The sequence below is a fragment of the Plecotus auritus genome (genome assembly GCF_963455305.1).
Source record: "Plecotus auritus genome assembly, chromosome: 7".
In the NCBI taxonomy this organism is placed as follows: Eukaryota; Metazoa; Chordata; class Mammalia; order Chiroptera; family Vespertilionidae; genus Plecotus; species Plecotus auritus.
The window spans coordinates 101,058,587-101,084,167 of NC_137774.1; the positions used below are offsets into that span (position 1 = coordinate 101,058,587).

General features: G+C 40.5%; 1 protein-coding gene across 11 annotated transcripts in view; it reads right to left on the reverse strand.

The window, feature by feature from the left end:
- SNCAIP (synuclein alpha interacting protein) overlaps nt 1–25,581 on the reverse strand; it is a 145,494-nt gene that overhangs the window by 39,696 nt on the left and 80,217 nt on the right. For 9 of the 11 annotated variants that reach the window (XM_080677750.1, XM_080677751.1, XM_080677749.1 and 6 more), the window contains exon 3: nt 15,779–15,851. The exons of the other annotated variants lie outside the window; for them this stretch is intronic. In XM_080677750.1, the coding sequence (XP_080533876.1) occupies nt 15,779–15,851 (73 nt within the window). The remainder of the gene's footprint in view (nt 1–15,778; nt 15,852–25,581) is intronic. 11 annotated transcript variants of the gene reach the window in all.

Here is a 25,581-nt window from a genome sequence, read left to right on the forward strand (position 1 = left end):
GACAGAGTTTATAATGTGTAAATATGCCTTTAATTTTATCCGTTAATTTTCTGAAAAGCTTTAAATACAGTGATATGTGTGTGTGTGTGTATATGTTCACATTTCTGATACATACTTGTTAGATAATGTTGCTTGCTAATATTTTTGCCTATTACCTTCATTTCTTTGGAACTTCTTGAAAATGTGCATCTCAGGATGTAATAAAGAATTTTTAAAGGCACATAACTTAGTGGGCCAGTACAACGAGTGCATTGTACCAATATATTTATGTATTGCATAAGGTCGTGGGTTCAAAGGGCTACTCTTTTATGTTGGCTTTATTTACATGTGAAATTTTTTCCAAGTGATACAGGGAAATGGATACCATATGTTCCCCAGCTGTTTTGTTCTGACAGGAGCCATTAAGAACGCTCTATGGAAATGAATTCTGTCTGAGTCTTATGAAAACACTTCTCTCCACACAAAAGTCTAGAAACTGAAGAATGGGTGTCAACATTAGGCTTGTTGTCCTTCCCCTTATTCAAACGGATGACTCTTTTTTAGGCCAAAAGTGAAACCTATGCTTTCGAGTCTGTGTCTCGATTACTGGGAACAAATCCCAGTCATGAGAAATGGATTATTTAACAGGTCTTCATGAGAATACTCTAATTTATTACTATATCACATCCTCATCTGAGAAGGACAATTTTACATATGTGCAAAAGATAAAATTCAGTGAGTTTATTTCTCCTAAGCTGTGCAAAAGGGTATTTTAAGCACAACACAAGAAAAGGGGCTATTAATAACTGAAGTTCTACCCCAACATGATAATAAATTTCTTATAATACATGGAAACAAAGTTCAGACTAACTATGGTTACTAGGAAGATTTTGAGGCTAAATTTGTTTTCTGAGGATCATGAATAAATACTTCACATGTTAACTTTATGTGCCTGAAAATTTTATCTGTTATCTTATTAGATCTTTACAAGCTCTGTGAGAACAGGTCCTGTGAGTAATTAATCTCTCCTATTCCTTACATAAGTAGGTTCCTAATGACTTTTGGTTGAATGGATTAATTTTTTTTAACATCTTACCAAAGTAAACATGTCCAATACACCTTAAATCTGTTGGCTGATTAGGTCACAAATTTTCTCAAATGGTCAGTAGGTAAGTGGAAGTGTATTTAGAATGTCTGTGATCACCAGCAAGATATTCCCAATGGCCTGCTGACCATCCATTTATTCAACAAGCATTTACTGTGAGTCTAGGAATGGCAAGCATTTGTGGCAGGCAGCACGTTCTGGTTTAGGGGTCTTATCCCTCTCCAGTTGTTCTCTCTCTCTCTCTCTCTCTCTCTCTCTCTCTCTCTCTCTCTCTGCTATATTTCTTGTTCCTGCTGCCCTGGACCACATGGCTGCTTACACAGTCTCATAAGCAATCCATCTACAAGGCATGGCTCACCCTTCTCTCTATATATATTTGTAAAAAAATGTTTTTATTGATTTCAGAGAGAGGAGGGGGGAGAGGTAGGGAGAGAGAGATAGAAACATCAGTGACAAGAGAGAGAATCATTGATCAGCTGCCTCCTGCATGCCCCACCTACTGGGGGTCGAGCCCACAACCAGGGCATATGCCCTGACCAGGAATCGAACCTCAACCTCCTGGTTCATAGGGTGATGCTCAACTACTGAGCCACACCAGCTGGGCTGGCTCACCCTTCTCTTCCCTTGACCACTGCCCCTCATCCCCCAGGAACCAATACCTGCTGTGGCCTGATCCTAAATCCTTCTCAAATCCTCTTTCTTCATCCTATTACACTGGGGCCGCACCGGGACCCTCACCCAGCTTCTGCAAAGTTCTAGCTCCTTTTTGGGTCTTCTTTTCCAGTCCCGAGTCAACCCTCTGCAGCTAAGTCTGATTTTGTTACTTCTTAGCTCACAAACCTCAGGTCACCCTGGACTGTCTAAAACAGGATTTCCTCCTTATGTGGGATGCATGTCCATGCCATATCTAAGGGGGCACACAGCTAAATTCCCCTGGGAGAATGAGAAGCTATACACCTTTCAACTCTCTTTCTTCCTCCTAATTAATTTAAGGAGTTGACAATGAATTTAACTCCTTTCCAAATAGGTAAAGGGTTAGCAGACATATTTTGTTTCCATCACATTCATTTTAATGAAGACTTTAAATTATTGAAAGTCACAATTGGTTTTCTATTTACAACACTGACAACGTTTCTTTTAAAAATTAGTGTTTAAAAGTAAGTTACTTTAGAAAAGTGTGTTAAATAAACAATAGTACAAGTAAAATGTAAGTAAAGCAAAAATAACAGAAGGAGATGCAGGCTATATCACATGTTGTGGAAATAGTATTGAATTACTAGGGTTTGGGAAACCCAGGTTTTCAGGATAGTACCTAAATTCTTTAGCATGGTATGTAGCAGTTCATTTACTTATTTTCTAATTTATCTTCTCATCTCAGCATCCATCATTCCCACATCACTAACTTTCCCAAGGAATTGTGGCTCCTTGCTTTTCAGTGCCCTGATTATATTTGGCCATACACAGAGTTGGGCATTTCTGAAGTTCTGTTGCAACTATTCCCTCATGTATCTATCTCACCTTCTCTCTTGAGACGTCCTCAAGGGCAAAGATGGCTTGTAAATCTCCTTGTGTTTATAACCAGCCCTCTCTCTAGCACAAAATCTCACAGATACTGGGGATCAGTGGCTAAATCGTTTAATGAATAAAGGGAAGAGAGAAGGAGGAAATGGAAGAAAGAAAGAAGGAGGCAAGGCAGGGAGGGAGGAAGGAGAGAGGAATATGCCGGACTAAAGATGCAAAGTATAGTAAATAGATAGGAGTCTGCTCATGATGAGGCACTCCTGCCACATTCTGGGCATACTATCTGTGTTGACTTTCAAAGAGATGTTAGTAAGCTATTGAAAATGTTCAGACATTTAGAAGATGCACTGCATATGGAAACATTTCCTATAAGTTCTAAGTCTCGATTTCTTCATCTGTAAAATAAAGGGGCTAGACTACATGATTGCTAAGACCTGACCCACCTCTAAATTTCTGTGACTGTATGGAATGTCTACAAATAACAGGGCTCTTTATTCTGAGTGATTCACTATGAAACACTATAATTCCATGTCTTTCAACAGATCCTTACAAATTTATAATTATGAGGCTAACCTGATTGCTGACACAGAACAATTCTTTGGCTCTTGGGACTGATAAATTAGTATTTTCTTAGGAAGATAATGTACAGTTTGCTATTGCAATGGTGGATCCAATTTTCAAGACTGAACGTCAATGCTGGCTCCCCAAAGCCCTGTTTACTTTACTTCTAAATATGGAATTGTATGTTCAGATTAGGAAATATGAACTTTGGACATCGAGAAGAGAAAGAAAGGGGGTATGCCTTTAGGATAAAATGGTGTTTCCCTACTGTTTATTGTTTAACATTTCATGAATTCTATATTCTATGAAACAAAATGTTCACTTTTAACTGCAATTGCCTTAAAGGTACATAACAGTACACTTCACATCTATAACTACTGCAGTCCCAGGCACCTTCAAGAACATACCTTTTAAGTTCTCCAGCATTCCACTTCTTCCATTTATACACCCAAGGGAGGGATGTTCTGAAAGATGAGGGGTGCCAATGCTAATGTCATGAGTTTCCTTAACCCAGTGATCGGCAAACCGCGGCTCGCGAGCCGCCGTTTGCCGCTCTGTTGACTAACGAGTTTGCCGACCACTGCCTTAACCCAATGAAAACAGGAATCTCTAGTGACCCCACTTACTGCAAACACCTGAGGCTCTAGAAGTGGTGACAGGTGACTTATACCATCTCATGACAATAGGAAGAGGGTATGGAGTCTGAGTGAGAACTGTTCACTGAATGCTCTTCTGTATCGTCCTAGATGTAACCTGATCCAAGAAAGGGTTGCCCTAACTTTGGAGAATTGTGTTCAGGCCATGATGTTGGGCATGATGAATGTGTGTCTGGAACGTTCCCACGGTGTTGCTTGCTCATCCCTTTCACTGATGCCACAGAACCTTACTGAGAGTACTGTGAGGCTGCAGGGGAAGTACAGAAGACTTTAATACTGTATTTACAAAAATACCAATCAACGATTTATTCATAATAAGACATTGAAATACTATTGGAAAAGATTCATGATTTGGTTCTAAATTTCCTGACTTTTAGTGGCTACTGATACCAAGCAGCTGCTGCAAGTATCAGATTCACATATCATTTCTCTCAGTTCTGCCCAGAATTGTCGAGACCTGCTCACTTAACTTTGCACCCCACCTGCACCCATTTCTTTGGTCTGTGAATATTCATAGACATACTCAAGCTTTTACTACCCTGGGTAGAAATAATACTTCTTCACCAAAACAGCATGTTCTATCATGAAATCAGACTCAATATTTAGACAACTTTAGACCTTTGGACTTCAAAAGTACAGTTCACACAGAATAACAATTGGTGGGTCTGAAGAAAGTATATGGTTTCAGAGTTATTCTGTCATCTAAAAAATATGCTGACCTTCACTTTGACATTAGTAAAACCTCTTAAGTGGATTAAGTAATATTCGTTCCAGGTTTCCTTTCCTTCCTTCCTTTCCTTCCTTCCTTTCCTCCCTCCCTTCCTTCCCCTCTCCCCTCCTCTCCTTTCCCTTCCCCTCTCCTCCCCTCTCCTCCCTCCCTTCCTCCCTTCATTCCCTCTTTGTGCTGAATTGAAGAAAGAGATACACATCAAGAGACATCAAGCAGAGAAGTGCAGAAGTGGGAGAACTTGCTCAGTGTGTTTTCTGCAAAGTGTTAGCAAGCTCAGTGGAAAGTGCAGAAACACACTTACCAGTTCTAACTGAAGGTGGCGATGTTTTACAGTGTTGACCTAAAGTCAAAGACAAAGAACAGCAAGTTACAGTTCCTTTGTCAGAGCGAGCAAGAAGCAGATGGAGAGGAGTGTGAGTGTGTGTGTGTGTGTGTGTGTGTGTGTGTGTGTGTGTGTGTGTGTGCAGGGGGAGGGAGGGGCGCGGGGAGGAGATAGTAGGGCAGAGGGAGTATGGAGAGTCCCTCCTCTCTCCCTTCTACTCCCCATCTCCAACTGATGGCTTTCTTTTACTTCTAAATATAGAGCTATATATCCACATTAGAAATACAGTTGTAGAAATCAAGAAGAGAAAGAAAAGGGGGTACATCGTCACGGTTCTCCTACTGTGTGGTTTTTTTTTTGGGGGGGGGGAGGGCTAAAAGTTAAATGAATTATATGAGAAACAAAGAGGTCAGTCCATGAAGCTGGTCCCATTTCAAGAAGGATGCACTTTAAGGGGGAGGAGAAATGGGAGGAAGAACCAGTACTGGCCTGCAGCCTTCTCTTCCTCTTGGCAGGCACACCAAGCTCCTGCCTGGGCCAGAGTTCTCAGTTACAAGGCTCCAGAGAGAGCAGGGCAGGTGCACCTGAGAGAAGCCAAGAGCAGACAGAGGGGAGTCCCATGATACATGCTCAGTGGAGCCACTCTGCCTCCGCCTCCTGGTGCAGTTCAGTGTGTATTTCTCAGGCACCAGCATAACCCGTGGAAAAAGACTCTGTAGGTTAATACTTCCTCAAAATGGTATTTCTTAATTGGAGTTCTAAAATTTCCTCCATTTAACACTTTAGAAATGCTAACACAATATATTTCTATAAAGCCACCTAAGTTTTTACAAGAACTCTGGAGAATGGATGAGCAATTCTCATGTATTCTTACTTGAAAATTAAGGAGGACCCAGGGAATTTTAAGTGTTATGTGGAAAATTACAGAGCGCGCTTACTTCTTAACCAGGACTGAGGTTCCCTGACTCCAACTTCTTTCCATAACACTGCAGTTTCATTAAGGACCGCCCTAATGAAAATTATTTCCTAAACATGCAATTTACATGTTCTCTGGATCAGATGTAGGCAAGTAGATTCCAGAAACCAGTGGCAAAACCCAGTAGTACTCATTTTGGATTCATTTTTACCTAAACCCCAAACTGTGCTCTCTGCCTAGATTTTGGCAACCACTGACTATGAAGCATCTGTGTGGGAGCAAAATTAGGAAAAACGGTTTTTAAAAACAATTTTTCTTAGAAACAAACAAGTAGAAGCATTTCCCTGCTTTTTATCATTAGTGCATCAGCCTAAATTTAGAGTCCCCTTATCACTGAGAATCTGTTCTCTCAGCTGTCAATTCCTTAAACTGGTTGGAGATGGCAAGCTCCTTCTAATGTAAGCTAGACATAGAAAAATGTTATAAAGCTTGTTCAGAGGTGTTCAAGTAATTGGCAGAATGCTAAAATACTCTTAAGGGTTTATTCATTCAACAAACATTTATTGAATGCTTTTGGTGGACATGGCTTTAGGGGTGCAGAGATGAATGAAATAGACAAAGTCCCTGCCTAAAGGCAGAACCAAACAGCAAAGCAAGTATACAGAGAGATAAGAAATGAGAAAATGCAAAGTGCTCTGAGAGAGACAAGCAGTGCACTGGATTAGAGAATGGCTAAGATGTGTCATTATGGAGGCGACATTTAAGCTAAAACCAAGGGACTGAGAAGCTGATCATGTGAGGATCTGGGGGGAAATACAAGAGTAAAGTTAATTCTGGGAAGATCTGGGTGAAAGAAAGCACATTTCAAATGGCTAAAGCAAGAGGTAATCTGGCTAGTTGTTTCAAAGTTCTTATAGCTAGAGCAGGGTGAGCCAGGCTGAGTGCAATCAAGGATGGAGTTGGGGGAGGTTATCAGGGGCCAGCTCATTTGGGCGTTTTATTGACCACAACAAAGAGTTTGGTTTATATTTTAACTGAAATGCGGTATCCCTGGCCTTGACAACCTGGAACTTGTGACCATTGCTAGGGAGGTGCAAGTCATTCTGTAGATCAAGCATGTCAAACTCATGGCCCGCGGGCCGCATGCAGCCCACAACGAATATTTTTGCGGCCCAGACAATATAACGGTATGTAAGAAACATTTTAATAAAAATTTCATAACTTAATTTTTACAATATCCTGTTATACATAATTATTAATAACGAACTACAACGCTCGCTAATGACTGGTTACTATAATCGTGTTGCATTCATTTCCCTTGTGTGCCTTACACGCAGGTGCACCACTTCTCTCCACTAATACTAGCAGCGAATATTTTAGCAGCTGACTGCCACATCATTAGCCTTGTACTGACTTGTTTGTGTGTGCAACAGGAAATATTTCGTTTTCGGAGAACAAGAAAAATAGGTTTATTTGCGTTATGCTTATTAATTTGTGCAGTTATTCAATGTCTGATAAGTTAATGTTCAAGAAAAAATATTCATTTTTATTAAAATTTTCTATTATTTTATCTTAATGATTACTCATTTATTACAGCCCTTTGTATTCAGCATGTCTCTATCGAAATAAACCTATGTTTCTATGAAAATTGAAGCTTTTATTTTTTTTGTGGCCCACATAAACTTAAACCTTGTTTATTTGGCCTGTGTTAGCCTTTGAGTTTGATATGCTTGCTGTAGATACTTAGGGTGAATGGGAGGTAGAAGACTAGAGATGGAGGCTCCCTTATCTTTTTAAAGCAGGTTGGCTATAACTGGGGGTTGGAAGGAGAAGCAGCAGGGAATCAGGTGGAAGCCACTAAAAGGAGTACTGTTTGCTTGGTGTTTTAAGATAGGAGATAATCAGGGAGTGTTTGTATGCTGAGGGTAATGACCCATACAGAGAAACACATTGATGGTGTAGCTAAAAGAGGAGATAACTGAAGGATCAAGGTGTAGAGCCAAATGAAGAGAAGGTATGTCCCTTTCCTCAATTATAATACAAAACTCAAAGAAGCAAGGCTTCATTTCACCTCTCCATGCAGTCATTCATCTAGCCATACCTCAATATATATGTATTTAGCACCAGTGCCAACACTGGAGATACTATAATGAACAAAATTACCCCAAAGAGATTTTACTTAGTCTATGAGAGAAAACTGATATTAAACCAACATCACATTATTAATAACTTTTCAAACAGATAAAGTATAATAATTTTGTTCAAGAAAAATAAGAATTGCATTATTTGACTAACATTCTGATGTAGAGATTTTACTGTATGTAAATTTTCACTGGAGTTAAATATACTGAGAGGTATGTCATAAATGTTAAGATTCTTTACTGCATTAGGTTGGAGTGTTCGTTTTCTTGATTGAGATGTTAGAAACTGTGTTTCCTTATTCTTTGGAGTCTATTTCATATTACATCATGTGAAATGGACCAATCAGCAGGATTTTCCATTTAAACTGTGATGCCAACCTTCCACTTCATGCTTTCAGTATTGAATCTTAATAAAATGGAAAACAGGAGGTTTATATGCTTAGAATCACCAGCTATGTCACAGCAGCATTGAAAGGATAAATTTCATGGCAACTTACTATCTTTGGTGCTGGCTGAAAGCCTTGGAAATTTTAGAACACACTATGTTTTCTAAAGTCCAGGACTTGTCACAAAATGTACATGCACAGGGACTAAAAATACAAATTTGTAACGCTGTTAAATACACATCCAAAATGACTTTTACCGGATACCAAGTTTAAAAAGTATTGAAAAGTATTGTGTCCCTTACTCATTGTCATCCAAGTGAAGTATAATGGAGGTGTGTTCTTCCAGAATCTTTTCTCAAACACATCCCAAAGCCATTTATTACTGTTCCATAACCGGATTCTGTAGCCTTAGCTCATCTAAGTACTCAGATGCAAAGCTAAATTAATATTTATCTTCCTTCTTTCATAAGAAAATGATACAATAAGCTCAGCAAACACACTTTTTGAGGAATCACAGACAGTTAATTAATTGAAAAATATGTGCATTTGAATGTCTAATTTTTAAAAAAAACTCAAAGTCAATGTAATTGAATATGTTTTATTTGAATACTGTATGTCAACATGATGCTTTTTAGTCCTCATTTGGCAAAACCATACAACAGAGTTAACACCCACTGTTTCATGTTGTCCTCTTCTCCTATGTGAGTAGCAGGGATTAAGCAGAGAATACATGCAAACATTTCACACAAAAACTTCCTTTTAGAGGTGCAAATTTTTTCACATGCAACTTCCACACTGCTAACCCTTGTCCCACAACACTAGCCATACAAGGTTCCTTGGGCTAAAATTACTCTTCAGTTGCCTCAACTTCACAGTGGCTCAGCAGACATGGTTTCAAATGCACTTGCTAGGCTCTAGAACTATGGCCAAATTAGCTACCCTCTGTGAGCCTCAGTTTACACACCAATAAAATGGGCATAATAATGGTCCTCCCTCAGAGAACTGTTTTGAAGACAAATAAGCTATTTACCGAGGACCTGGCAAAATGCCTGGTACATTACAGCCCTAAGAAACAACTGCAAACTGTCAATAGCACCTGAGCAGCTCCAAGAAGAGTCAGAATTTGATCTCAGGCTTCTAACTCCTCGTTCTTTACCTCCCTTCCACCATCTTGTGGTATCTCCACTACCTTCACACTTCTTTTCAAAACTTCATTTCTCACACAATTTGAAACCCAGTCTTAGTGCCGTGTAGTTGATGAAGAACAATTTAAAATATTAATGCCAAGGGAGAATATAGATTTCTATAGGAATCAAAGCCTTTGGCCAGAGGAGGGGTAGTTCCAGGGCAGACCCATTGGGCATCGGTGAGCTAGTTAAAGTTACAGAGACACTGTAACACTCTGACAACACTTTGGCATCTGCCTTTCTCAAATCCCACCGTGGATCTGGCCCAGGGACCAGGGATGAAGTGGAGTGAGTCCTGGGGTACATGTCTCACAGAGTGGCTTCCAAGGGCCACCAAGTTGGCTCAGCTGACACGCCTGCTCCTCTCAGAACACTTGAAAAACAGATGGAAAAGATGGGCATGTGTCTTGTCTTTGCAGCCCACTTGGGAAGGCAGAAAAGGTGATGGTAAGTCCAGGGGGTTGATCTGTGGGGCTGACTGGTTCTGATCAGACCATGCATGGAGATACACGGGTTCAGTTCTGATGCTGAACTTTTAGGAGGGATGCTGATAAACCACAGTCATCCATGAGAGTCCAAGAAGAATGAGCAAGAAACACTTAAAATCATGGAGGGAAATTTTAACCTGAAGAAGTCAAGACTGAGAATGACTGCCATCTCCAAACACTTAGTGGCACCTTTGCCCAGGAGGAGTGTCCTTATCTATCATTCCAAAGGAAGAACTGGGATTAAGGGATGAAAATTTGAGAGACACTGATTTTGGCTGAACTAAAATATTAACCTTCTGTTGCCATATATTTGACTCCCTTTACCTTTGGATGGTAAACACACAATGAACTATACAGATGATGTATTATACAACTATACACTTGAAACCTATATAATTTTATCAACCAATGTCACTCCAATAAATTATTAGCTATAATTTTTTAAAAATGAACCTTTACGGAGCTCAGCCTCATGAGCTCCGTGTCACCAAGGTGATGAAGTACAGGCTGGATGACCCCCAGGAGGGACAGTAAGGATCACCTTCAAAGATCTGATGGACTTAGGACTACATGAATGTTTGTTGTTGTTTTTGTTGCCTTTTACAAAACTTATTTGCAAATAATTAAAATTTTCACTGTAAGTACATTTATAGAAGAGTTAAAAAAATAATAGTACAAAGAACACTATATATCTTTTATCTACATTCATCAATTGTCAACATTTTACCCATTTGCTTTATTATTCTCTCTCCCTCTCTCTCTCTCTCTCTCTCTCTCTCTCTCTCTCTCTCTCTCTCTCTCTCTGAGACTAGGTGATTTTTAGGGTCCCTTCTTCCCTTGAGAGTTATGATTCTATGTGCTGAGGCCTCTTTCCAGTGAATAGGGTTTTAGAAAAATTGTACCCCTGCTAGTGGCGCTTTTCCCAGTACCTGGCATAAATCTGAGCTCCACATGTGTGATGGATGGGGCCCTGTAGAGCCTGACCCTGAACTTGTCCTCACTCTGAGCACCATGCTGCAGCCACATAGGTTTTCTTTCTCTCCCTCGCACATGGAAGCTCTTTGTTGGCTCAGGGACTCTGCACTGGCTCATTCCTCTGCCTTCAGTGTTCTTCACTGGTTTCGATGTGGCTGGGCCCTTCTAACACTGCCTGACCACCCCCCCCCCCCGACCCCTCTCCCCAACTCCTACAATTACTCTATCACATGGTTTAAGTCACCTCCCATCACTCTCTGAAATGATCTGGCTCAGTTCCTCATTTGCTTGCCTTTTGTCTGGCACCCCATAGAACAAGCATGTCAAACTCTCGACCCGCAGGCCGCATGCCTCGTTTATTTGGCCCGTGTCAGCCTTTGAGTTTGACATGCTTGCCTTAGAATGTAAGTTCCTACTAGAATGTGAGATCTTGTCTACATCTTGTTGTTACTGTGTCCTGAGTGCCCAGGACAGAGAACACTCAACCACTATTTGCTGAAGAATAAATAAAAGTACAAATGGATCCAAGACCATCTGGTCAGAACCTGTTAATACAGGGCTGGACGATAACATTTGACAACCTACACAAAGTGGAATGTGCTTAACAAACTTTAGAAAGGAAAAGAGAGATGTCTTTATCAGGTGGAGCGAATTCTAAGTGACAGGAGGTTTAGGGAAAACTTTCCGCAGGGGGTGCCCCAGCCAGAAGAAAGATGTTGTCTCTTCTCAGAAGCCAATGTGCTTTCTGTTGCCATCTGTTGGGAAAACCACCATAAAGAAGGAAATTTGCAAGCACCCCGGAGCAGTGTCTGACAGAGTCTGAAGGGCTGTGGGAGGTGGGTATGCCCATGGAACTCATGCAGAATGCCTCACTTCCTTCTGACACTGGCTGTGAAAACTTTACTATGTTGAGATTTTTTTCAAATGAGCCCATAGACCATTCTACACAATGCTATGGAGAGGTGGATATTTTCATGTATTTCTTTTTCTAGGACCATTCTCTATTAGGAAGCGGTTTGCCAGCTGCAAAATGGCTATCAAATTGGATTACACTGAGAGTTTTCCCCCCATATATCCATTTCCTATCAGGTCTGATTATTTCTGATTACCTTGAGCACTGGGTCTTTGCTCTGGGTGAAGTTTTAAAGCTACTGAACTTGAACCTAGCCTCCTTCTCAACCAGAGAAGAAATGTCTAACATCACCATTGTGGAAGTGGCTAGAAGTCACATGACCTAGAGAAAATGGAATTAACAAGTACAAGGAAAAATATTTTTTGAAAGTTTTGGTTAAGTTACTTAACTTGGTAAGCAAGAGCAGCGATTTAACAGAGAACAGAAATTCACCACTTAATTGATGAAGGGGGAATGATGATATTTAAAGTTTTAAAAGGATAATATCCTAAAATTAAATGAATACCACTAAGTCCTGCTATTTGAGAGGTACTATACAGACTCTAGAGCAGCCGTGGGCAAACTACTGCCCGAGGGCTGGATCCGGCCCCTTCAGCTGTTCTATCCGGCCCGCGGAGCCAAAGAGCGAGAGTTCTCTTGCTCTCCCCTCCGCTCCTTCACCAGCAGCAGTGTTAACATGGCAACGTCGGGAAACACAGCCGCAGCTCCTTCTTCTGAGTGGGCGGATTTATATCCGCCCATTCAGTAGAAGGAACAACCTCTCAATCTTCCAGAGGCTCCTTGTAATGCCCTCGGACGCATCCCCCGACATCACCCTGGGAATGCATAGACACGTTATCGTGGTGATGTAGGGAGACACGCCCCTGGAGAGCACAGTATCAGAGCCTTTCTGAGGTAAGATTAAGAGCTCTACTCAAACACAATTTTTTCCTGTTCCCACATTCTGTACATCACAATGACTTGTTAATAAAACAACAAAGACTTTCAGCTTTTAGGGCTTGTATCCACTGCAGTTTTTTTTCCCACTGTGGACGCATGCAGCAGGGAAAAAGACAGAGGAAATGCACACTAGCCATGCTGCGGCTGCATTTTTTTGCTGATACGGATGCGGTATCAGTAACGCTACCGTGGCCACTAACCGCATTTACTTTTTACACATTTTGTTCTTTTCTATTTGTTTTAGTTTTAAATTATTTTATTATATTTAAGTTTAATTTGAAAGGCTTTTGTACCTTTCCTTTGTTAGGCAATTTTATTTTGCCTTTGCCATCTTCAATATAAGGTATGTTATTGTGCTATGATTCCTCCATTTTTTGAAGTTTCAAATTATAATAATTAGTGTTTACATTCTTCTTGTTAAAATGTTTGAAATGAATAAAACTATTGAAATAAAAAAAAAGACCGTACCCTTTTATGTAATGATGTTTACTTTGAACTTATATTAGTTCACACAAACACTCCACCCATGCTTTTGTTCCGGCCCTCCGGTCCAGTTTAAGAACCCATTGTGGCCCTCGAGTCAAAAAGTTTGCCCACCCCTGCTCTAGAGGCAGACTTCTGGGGTTTGAATGCCAGCTCTGTAACTCCATTGCTGTATGCCTCTGGGCAAGACATTTAACTTCTCTGTTCTGTGTCTCAGTTTGGCCATCTACATAATACAAACAACTTAGTGCTTAGCTCACAGGGATTTTATGCTTAATTGAGCTAATGTTAGTCAAGTGCTTACAACCATACCTAAGCACACACATGAAGCAATACTGAAGTGTTTGCTATTCTTTTTTTCTCCTTTACTCCCCAACCCCAATTAATGAAAAAAGAAAATACTGTGCCTGGCCGGTTTGGCTCAGTGGATGGAGCGTTGGCCTGTGGGCTGGGGGTCCCGGGTTCGATTCCGGTCAAGGGCATGTGCCTTGCTTGTGGGCACATCCCCAGTGGGGGGCGTGCAGGAGGCAGCTGATTGATGTTTCTCTCTCATCGATGTTTCTGGCTCTCTATCCCTCTCCCTTCCTCGCTGTGGAAAGCCAATAAAATATATTAAAAAAAAAAAAAAGGAAAATACTGTATCTACAAAGTACCTTCAGATATATTACATAATTTTGATCCCAATAATAGTCTGGTAACATTGGCAGAACAAGTCTCTTTTCTATTTTATAGATCAACTAGAGGCTGAGCGCACATGAAATTGTGCACAAGTAGCTCGCTTCCGCTTGCCTCAGCTGGCTGCCCCGCCCATCACTGCTCGTAGCTCGCTGCCCCACCCTCCGCCGCTTGGTCGTGATGGTGTTACAGCATGACGGCCACGGGCTTTTTATATAAGAGATTGGTCATGGGCTCAGGGTCGGATAGCTGATAAATGGTTGAATGCTAACTTGAACCAGGTCTTTTGACTCTGAGGCTGGCGGCCTGTCCACTGTTGTCAATGTTTTCCATTGATCTTTAGAGAGTGGAAGGGAGTGGGGGATTAGGGGGCGAGGCAGAGACAGAGAGAGAGAGGAAAAAAAACATCGATGTGAGACACATCGACTGGTTGCCTCCCTCACCTGCCCAGATTAGGACTGGGAATTGAACCTGCAACTGCGGTATGTGCTCTTGACCGGACTGTGAGACAATGCTCTAACCACTTAGCAACACCAGTCAGGACCCCAGTGATGCCTTTTAAGGAGACATATCCAGATAAGCCTGGTGGCCAAAGCCTCTATTAAACTGGATAGAAACTTGAGAATATTTGAAATAAAATATATATATATACATATATATATATTTTAAGTTGAAGGTAAAAGTTTTATTTGAACTTTAAAACCATCTTCTATGATGTTTCCGACCCAAACATTGAAGGATTACTTTCACACACACAAACACACACACACACACACACACACACACACACACACACTCACACAAACACAGAGATAAACAAACCTAGAAAGACTAATTATTTTCCCTGTCTCATCTAAGCAAAATGTCAAAAGAAAACAAACAGGCCAGGAGAAAAGGAAATTAGCTTTGTATAAGTCCTTTCAGTGAGAAAGTCCTGGAAGTCTAGTAGCTGCATAGGTAAGGACCATCTATTTATTTTTAAGTGCAACACACATAATTCGAGGATTATCTTAAGCCTTCCATCACCCATGGTTCTCAGGACTCTAGTTACTATCCGAGGAGGTTGGCTTTGGCAAGGTTAATGGTGACGCCTTAGAGTAATTACTTGGAAAAATAATAAACATCATTTCCTAATTTGATGCTATGGTATCATTCCCATCGATATCCTTTCTTATTTTCATTTTTGCCCATCACAGAGAGAAAAGGAAGAAGTTTAATTTGATTTACAGAGGGGAAAACAAACCTGAACGTACTTTTTGGTCAGGGGTGGTGGGCTATGCAAGGAGAAAAGGTCAAGCAGCTGGTTTTCATCTATATGCCATAATTCTCTGTTTAGTTTGCACTATTAAACTCCAAAGCTTTGCTTTAATCTTAACTGTTACAGTATGCCTTATTGCAAATTCTATCATGTCGCATCCCTGATAGGGTTTCAGACTTTGGCCAAGCACCATCCCCCAGGCTGGCCTTGCCATATGGGTAGGAAATGCATCCAACATTTTTTCATTGGCGCCTGCATCATTATGTTTTGTCACCAATGGTTGCTGGGTTTTCAGTAAATTGCTGCGAACACTGTGGTTTGGGCTGTCGAGACGCTCGCCTACTTTTATTTGTACACAGCCGTGTCCTCACCAGGGCCTCCCTGTCCTGTCAGCGTTTGGAGGAGGAGCTAGCATCTGTTGTCAAGGGTGGAGAAGCCATAAAAGAAAATGAAAACAGAAAGCCAGAGCAAACAATGGGCGAAGGAGCAGCTCCCACGCTCTGAGAGACAGGATAAGGAGGAGAGGTGAGAGGTGAAACCTACCTGATCTCTCTTCGTTCTGTGAATCACATCTCCGGCACAGTTCTGGGATGGTCTTGAGGGATGTGACTGAGTACTAAATGGGAAGCCAGAGGAGAAAGGGGGTGAAAAAAACAATTTAAAATGAGAGCATGACATTCATTCAAACTGGCCAGAAAAATCAAAACACGAGAAGTGATACCTGAGTACATCCAGAATGTTTAGCTAATTTTACCCTAAATGGGCTGCTTGGTGATCTGGGAGATCCCAAGCTCTACCTACAAGCATCTAAGCAGATGCAGATTAAAAAGAGGGCTGGACGTTTTATCTCTTATCACTTATGCTACTTGGAAGATGGAAGGATGCTCTGACCTCGAGGGTTTCCAGAAGGTGGCCACCGTACTTGCATTCTGAAGCCTAAGAGCGGATCTATGTGTGAAAAGCCTTGGGGAGAAGCATCCAGCTTCCTGCCGCACCCAGGGCCAGCAGGAGCCACAGCTGTGTCTAAACTGATTGAACTACACAAACATCCCTAATGTTGCCACTCACTTAGGATTTTACTGTGTAGAATCTGTAATCGCCAAGGGAAATACCAGGGTAATGTTATAAAAAGCGAGGGGAGCGTGGTTCTGTGTTTGACAGCTCATCCGTTTCACATATAGATGAGACTAAACTGAAAGAAACCACCTTGCAGGTTCAGGCCCAGCACCAACTCAGGGGCTGGCTCTCAGGATAACAAATTATGACAAAAGGGGGCATAAAATCAGAAGAGCCAAACAAATGTAAAATCAATAGCTATGATTTATGGGAACTACGCTTGGTGCCAATCAATCTTTCTTTAGAGAAAGGCGCTTTAAAACAAAATTAAAGGATGAACCCTTTCTTTTAATCAAGGGGCTGTCTTCAATCATATTTTAATTCATAAAATACAGCTTCCTAGAAACATTTTGCTCTGTACCTTCAGGAAACACGTTCTTATGTAAATGAGAATGTATTATGAATTACTTCACTGTTGCAAAATTTAGGAGGAATGAGAAAAAACATTTAATCTAAAAGAAAAATGATCGTGGAAACTCATTAGGATTACTGTAGCATTACAAGTGGGGAATGTGTAATTAAGGCACATTTGTCAATAAGAAGGTACTTTAGTTAGCTTGATGCTGATAGATGAAGCATAGTGTCTACATGGTGACACCCCCTGCCCCAGTGCTTTCCATAGGGTATCAGGATAGCAAGGCAGAGGGAGGGGCAGTTGTAGCTATTGTCAATTTCATATCACAAACAAATTAAATGTCCAGTACTTGCAAGTGAGAAATAAAACCTCAAATGACTAATTAGAGAAATTACTCTTACCTGTCTGATGCAATAACATCCTGTTTGTGTTGGCCATTCCTCAGAGGACTACGGGTGCTTTAGCAAATCCACTCACACTCAGAGAGAGGGAGGGCTGCTTCTTAAATCAAAAATGAACTTCAATGACTTTTTTCTCTCCTACATTATGTTCTTGGGAGGTTGGGGATACACAGGTACAGAAGGCACTTTTTTTTTGCGGGGGGGGGGGGGGGGCGGGGAGTTACTAATAAGGTACCTTATGTTTCTAGCGAAGTACAAGGTCTCCAAGGAATCTGGTAGCTTCCTGAGACCAGCTGGTACAGGTTAAATAATTACACAGTCTATAATTCAATTAAAATTGGGCCTCTTGTTTTGGCTGCCATGTGCCCAAGAAAGCACCCTTTGGCAAAGTTTCAGTCTCTCTCTCTCTCTCTCTCTCTCTCTCTCTCTCTCTCTCTCTCTCTCTCGTGCTTTCTTCCAAAGCACAATTTTAGAAAGAGGAAATTTAAGACTGATTGTGTTTATCGTTTAATGATAAATTCAGTAGGTTGCTGACTGGCCTTAAAGAGCTATATTTGAATAAGCCAGTGTGCTATCTGTATTTCCAGCCATATGCATCCTAACTGCTACTCCCACCCCAAAGTCAAGCATGTCAGAATCTCAGATTTATGAGCTGTACTTCAATTTTTCCTATGTGACCCCAAAGATCTACAGTGTGCAGTAACTTTTAACTTGATGAGGGTTAAATTTGAACAGCATGGCTGCCTGGTTGGTGTGAGGACTGAGCGACAGGCAGAGATAAGCCTAGTTGATGCCCATCCACTACCTCAACCTACATCACCCATGGTGGCTTTGCCTCTCCACCATGGTCAGACAGGAAGTCACCCTGTGAAGGCATACATCTTAATTGTTTGGGAACAATGACCTTGAAGAAAAAATCATGTGCTGTTCCTGGTAATGGAAATAAAAAGTACAGCAATCAAAGAAAAGGATGATATGTTGGCCAGAAAATCAAAGTTTTAGAAAATTATAAGGGTACATAAATGTCAAATTTAGCAATGACTTCCAATTTACAGTGTGGACAAATCCACCATTCTTTATAAAGACACCTTAGGAAAAAAATCAATTTGTTTCAGCTAAATACTTAAGGGATGCTGCAAAGCTGATTAAGTTTTGATGTGAAGAGGTGAAGAAGAAACACGCAACTCACATAATCAACATTCAAAATCACTTCCTTATTTGCAAATATGAGAAGAAGCACATGACCCAGGAAGTCTACCCTTGCATGAACGCACTGTACTACCATCTGGGAGCTGAAAGGGAGGGCATCCAAGGCCTTCATCCCAGCACAGAGGGCAGATGGCCTTTTATATGAAGCTGTCAGATCGCCAACCACCTCATTCTCAAGACAAAGGCCAGCTCCCAGGGCAGCAACTGTTGTCATTTTGGTCCTATCAGAACCAAAGCCCAATGTATCTTCCCTGTCCCATGCCCCCAACACAAGCCTTTACCAGTATATTCTGTTCCCTGGATTCCTATTATCCTTGGGTGATAAGATAGGGAAGGAGGCTTGCAGATAATTGAGAAGCATTGTATTTCCTACCTCTATGTTGCTCTCATGTATTCTTTCTCTAAAAAACTCCTAAAGGTTGTCTTGTAGAAACAGCCCTTTGGATCTACTCCTCCATCGTGTCTTAAGAAAAACTTCTACCAAAGGTTGACTAGCTGCCTCTGTTTCTTCTATATCCCTGTGCATTCAAAGTTTAATTCCCCTTCCGTTCCTTTACTCTGGGGTCCCGCTTGCCTGCCATGCCTCCCTCTAGCCAAGCAAATGGAACTGTTCTGCAAGGCCAGCTTGTGTCTGCCTTCTCCATGAAACCCCGGTTGATTGCTTCGTTCCTTACTAACCTTCCTCTTTTCTGCCGTTGGAGAATCTGCCTTGCCTTATGCTCTGTTGTTTCCTATGTGTTAGTATTGGTTCCCACAAGCACCTGGGGAAAAGGACAGCATCTTTGACTTATGTATTACATGCATGGCACACAGGAACATATTAACTATTTGACTGCGATACCAAGATGTACACACATCTGATTAATCACTGGGCATGAAATATTCAAAGGAGTTTTTTCATATTTAAGTAAGTGGGAATTTCCTCCAGGCTTCCCTACTTGCACTAGAATTAATCAACTTTCTAAAATGCAAACTTGACCAAGGTGCTTCTCTCATTCAAATCACTGCTGGCTCGGCACAGCCTACAGGGCAGAAACCACATTCCTGAATATGGCACATGAAACCCTCCACGGGTTCAGACTCATCACTCATTGTTGGCTACTTATCTTTTGATGGTGGCAATACCAAATTTCTGTCTACTGGTTTACCTGTATATACCTTTATGCATGCTATTCCACCTACATCAAATGTCATTCCACCCATTTTTTTTAGGCAAACTGTTTTTAATTCATTACACTTTACCTGGGTATCACCTCTATAACATCTCCTTTGACCCTCCCAGGTGGAAGTAGTGCCAGCTTTCAAACTATGGTTTCCTGATGGGTGGCATCACCCATCTAGGAACGTGTGAGAAATTCACATTCTTTGGCCCCATCTCAGAAACTTTGAGGGCAGAGCCTGGCAATCTGTGTTTTTACAAGCCAGTAAGGTGATTCGATATATGCTGAAGTTTAGGAACCACTGCTCTATATTATTTTCCTATCTTAGGAATATGGCCATTACAGAACCCATCACATGATGTTTCATCTATATGTTTACCTAACTGCTTTTTATGCTTCTTGAGCATGTGTACAATATTTTATTGACCAAAGACACTAGGCTATTGAACTGAATAAAATGAATTCCCCTACATAGCCGATGATTTTAGTGGCAATAATAATAGTAATGATGATAGTAGTTAATATTTACATAGCACTAATCTTCTTAGAAAAATTCATAATTGCAAGTCTAGCAATGTACTCATGGTATATTTCAAAGGAAAAACACTACCAATATATTAATAGTGCTGATGCCTTTTGTATAAAGAACAATGGATTTGGAGTGAGAAGACTTAGATGCAAGTCCCAGTTCTGACATTAATTAACTCTGTGGTTCCAGACAAATAAGTCATTTCATATTTCTGGTGCTTAGTTTCTTTACCTATTAAACACATAAGCATACAAGCTAATGTAAGTGAAATCAATTTGCAAGCTGTAAAGCGATGTTAGATATTTTTGTCTCTTTTCTTCAACCTGTTTTCCATGTGTGCCCACAGCCCTTCCCTCTCATCTTCAGTCCACTCATGTTTTTAAGCTCAGTAGATCAAGATGTGAGAATTAATGAGGCAGGAAGAGGGGGCTTGAGGTGGGGCTGGAAAGGAAAGGAGGAAGAGTTCAGCTGGTCCCTGCACGTTATTTGGCTTCCCTTTGGTCTTTCCTCATCCAAGATAATCCATGGCCAAGGGCTGACACTGAAATTTAGCTTTGCAAACAACGTAGACAATCCTACACATCCCAGACTACATCAGTCAATTTTGTCTCTCTGCCATGCAAAATAGTTTGAGCATACATGGGATTCATAATAACAGCGTGTGATTTCTACATTGGACTACAGGGATCTCTGACCACCCTAGATATTGTTCAGGCCTGAAAGGCTTTGGCCCTTATTCTTGAAAGCTAGAGCCAGTTGGGTGAACAAGCAGACATTACTCAAATGGTAATGAGCCACAGAAAATGAAAGAACTAAAATCCCAAGCACCTTTTCAAGCTAGAGATTTTCAAACAACGAAGGTCCCATGAAGTTTCCAAAAGAAACAATTAAGCCAGTCATCCAAATAACTATCCTGAAGTTCATGACTTTTCACACAGCTTTCCAAACTTTAGGCAGATGTCTCAACAGGCACACAATAAAATGACAAAAAATGTGTACACAAAAAAGCTGGTAGTGAAAGCAAAGATAGACAGCTGAAATGCGATGTTCAGAAACATAATATTTTTCTAAAATTCTGACTTCTCCAATGTCTTGCCTGTCCAATTCAAGGAGGGCATGATAACTTCACAACCTCCACAACAGATCCTGCTTCACTGTTCCTTCTCTGAGGATGTGGTACTAACAGTCCACCCCTTCATTGCTAGCTCTTGGCTTGTGCACAGGTCTCCTCTTCAGCCACTCTCTCAACATCGACTCTCTCTTCTCTGACCCCATAACAACAAACGGCACCCCCACCACTTCAAGACATGCTGCCTCTCCAGTTCACCATGGGCTTTCCTGCTCTTGTGTTCACAACCATCTTTTAAAAAAAGAATTGCCTTGCCTGGCCAGTGTGGCTTAGTGGATGAGCATCGATCTATGAACGAGGTGATTATGGTTGTATTTCTGGTCAGGACACATGTCCAGATGGCAGGCTCGATCCCCAGTAGGGGGCAGCAGATCAGTGATTCTCTCTCATTATTGATTTTCAATATGTCCCTCTCCCTTCCTCTCTGAAAGCAATAAAAATATATTTTAAATAAAAAAAAATAAAAAAGAACTGCCTTGGTTTTTGCCTCTACTTCCTCACCTCTGCATTTACTCTACTACCCCATGTCTTCTGTCCCTCACAGGCACTGCTCTTATTATGGCCACCAGTAAGTCTTAACAAGACAATCCAATGGACACTTTTCAATCGTTTTATTTATAAAGACCTGTTTCCCACAGTTGACCACTTCCTCTTTAAATTCCTTAAATCCCTTACCCCCTTTTAGCTCCCTTAGTTGTCCTCCTATATCTCTGAAAACTGCTTGCCAGTCTATTTTGTAGAAGACTCTCTCCCAGCATGAGAGACACACTTATGCACAATTCCTTCCTTGGGACGTTCTTCTCGTCCCACATTCCTTGTTTCACAGTTGAGCCGGCTTCCACTATTTCAACCACCCCCTTTACAAAGTACAGACACCAGTGACCTACACTTTCATATATACTTCCTGGTCTGCCTTAAATACATTTCTTCCCACCATTCAGGCTTCATTAAAGAAAATTATTACAAATAATCCTATTGTCAAATACATTTGATTTTTGCTCTTGTTTTTATCAAACTATTTTCCAAGTGTTTTTTCTTTAAAGTTAATGAAATAAATTATTTTATGCTAAGATATTGCTTGTGGTTGGTATTCAGGAAAACTCAGTAACTCTTTTTGATCATAGAAAGAGTTGGCAAGAAACTACTCTATTGTAGTGCTAACATGTATCATCAGGCAAAAAAGGAAGCTGCACATTGGTTAAGGTGGTGAGATCACAGTACTGAATGGCCGCCTTCTTCTGTCAGAAGTGTTCATGAATGAGAAGAGACCTGGGTGAAGGGGATGGCTAGAGGTCACCAAGGGGCCCAGCAGAGGTCATTTTCAATGCACTGGTTACATCATGGATTCTAGAGCTAGACTGCACATACCATATCCTGGCTTCATTGTTTTCTGGCTAATTAATCTTAGTTACTTAACCTCTGTATATCAGTTTTTTCATCTGTAAAACAGATAATAATGGTACCTACAACAGAATGTGGCAGTGAAGATCGTGTACTAATAATGTAAATCACGGGGAATAGTATCTGATGCATAGTAAGTGTTTAATAAATGTTCACTATTATGATTATTAGTTAAATTGAAATATATAAAAATAAGCATTTAAAAATGTAGCCAAAGTAATGCTAACTACTAAGGAAAATATTACAAATTGCAAAAGATGTATACCTTGCAGTAGGGCAGATGGCTGGACATAATACTTGTTCAACTTCAATTATAGTCTAATTTTAATTGTAAACTAATAACCAATAGCCATCAAAATATAAATACTGTCTGTCAAGGATGGAGTTCAATATTGTAATTAAATGTGATCCACCATGAAGTTAACCTGGCATTCATAGTCTGCTCCTGTGTTATTGTAGGGTACTTACTATAAACTCTGTGAGAACACAGACAAGTCTGTGTCATTCACACCAAGCCTAGAACCATGCTTAGTACACTGCACATGTTTAATAAATATTTGTTGAGTAGATTGGTATAAAATCTAGTTATGCATAGGAGGTAAATAACCTGCGTCATCAATGTAATAAGTACTATGACTGTGCGCACCGTCATCTTGTGACGATGTTATGGTGTGAGGGTTAATTTGCATATTACCTCTTTATTATATAGGATATCTTTCTACTCTTTATCACACCTAAAATCAGGCTACAGATAATAGGGTGGTGAAGGCCTGGGGAGAGGGTGGAGGCAGAAGTGGGCTACAAGGGGTCAATAGCGGGGGAATACTTTAAACAATAAAGATTTGTAATACTTTCAACAATAAAGATTTTTTTAAAGTGTAATGCAATCTGGGAAGTACCAGTGAAATCTGGGAAGTACTTGAGTAAAAGTCCGTGCACACAAAACAGAGGTGGGTAGATATTTTAGTGCAACTGATGCCCCATCTGTAGGATGGAAAAAAAAAAGTGAAAACTCATTGCAAGTGAGATTTGTTTGCCACAGAATTTATTTTTCTACCAGACAGCAGTCTAAGCACATTAGGAAAATGAATCCACCGAATTCTGAGCTACTTACTACTCTAGGTTTCAAGGGCTTGGGTCAAAGGGGACAGTACAGTGGAAGGACACTTATTTATCTTGATCTCATCTGATTTGCACACAAAAATAGGTTATGCAATTACCAAAAAGTGTCAACTTTCATCAAAGATGCAGTCACACTGATATAGAAATGCAACAAAAATTCCTGTGCATGGAAATATAGTTTTTTCCTTAGTTGTATTTGTGTGTACATAAGCATGTGTGTATTTACATGTATATGTATATGTAGGTATGTGTATACATATGTGTATGTGTGTATGCCAATACATATGGGATATATATATGTAAAATTTTACATTTTCTCCATAAAACCAGAGCAATAGGTAGATATGATTATCATTTTGCAGATGGAAAAGTTGAGGTACAGTAAAATGAAGAGATTTGCCTAAGTACTCTTTAGTTTGTCTTAATTTATTTATTTATAATATATATATACCAACTACATTGGTGCCAAAAAGTTATTTGCAATTGCTTCAGTGCCTATTTGGGGATAGTAATGGGTGAGATGACTGGCCCATTATACTCAACTAAGTTACTCAGAGTGGGAAGAGTCACATGGTCAAAGAGTTCTGTATATAAATCCTGACTTGCCACTTGCCCATTTGTAACCTTGTGAAAGTCATACGACATCTCTAAGCCTCATTTTCTTCATTTGCCAAACAGGGGATTAAAATAGGGGCTGCTTTGCAGAGTCGATGTGAGGCTTAAACAAAACAACTGACTTAAAGAGTTCAGTGCTGTGTGTGGCACAGTCAACGTTTGATGGCCATGAGTCAGGCTCTTCAATGGATCCATGGTTTGGCCTCTGCATTATTCAGTTCTGTGCATACTATTTCCGAGGACAGCAAACTGGCCTCTCTTCATAAAACACACCGTGGCTACTAAGAACCCCACAGTAAAATTGTATTCCAGAGCATTTTTCATCTCCCAGACACAGGGCTCTGGCTTCCATAGGAATAAAGAAATCTGTAAACCCGTGTGCAGTGACAGCAAGGCCCTGCTCTGACCCTCTGTGTTTACGCGTGTCGTCATCTCTCCCTTGCACATCTGCAGCCAGTGCACAGTGTTCTGCCCTTTTCAATGGCAGGATTACAAGAATGTATAGTTTAAACCCTGCATTTTGCAAAGGATGAGCATTATTTTGGAGTCTGGGAAACTTCAAAATAATATAAGTGCCTTCTGTGTTTTGTCTCAGTAGGTAAAGGCAAAAAAGTTCTAGTTGTGTTTTGGAACCATTATACAGCTTGTGTTTTAATTAAAACAAGAACCAGACTCATAACCAGAGGGGGAAAATCACAAAATAGAAAGCTGATGGCTATGGCTGGGAAGAAAGAAGAGTGGTTATAAACTCGGGCATCTTTTTGGTAAACATCTTTTTCAAAAGAGACTTAAGGGCTGTGAGAGATGGAGGTTTACAGAATCCTAAAAATAAAGGCATGTTTGTGAGAGACTATGTTTCTCTTTATGGCAGTAAATTAGCAAGTTGAACACATCTTAATTTTCAATGTTAGCACCTGAATAGTCTCCACTTTGCCCCTAAAACAGTTATAACATTTATTGCTCTTAGTTTACCTGAATAGTCTGAAACGATTGTTTCAGTATTTAAAAGGTTATCTCTACATCTTTTCGCATGAAATCATTGTGTAAGAACAATATGATTCTGGCACATTTAAGGATTGAACTTGGATTAGATTGAACTAGAATAGAATAATCTACCATGTTATAGAGGTTGCCAGTCAAATTTGAGCTTCTTTAGTTTCATGTGGCCAAGATTGCTTATCCTCAGTACTATCAACATTTTAAGCCAGATAATTCTTTGTTGTGGGGAGTTTTCCTGTGCATTTTAGGTTGTTTAGAAGCATTCTTAGTCTCTACCCACTAGATGCCAGTAGCAGCATATCCCTAGGAT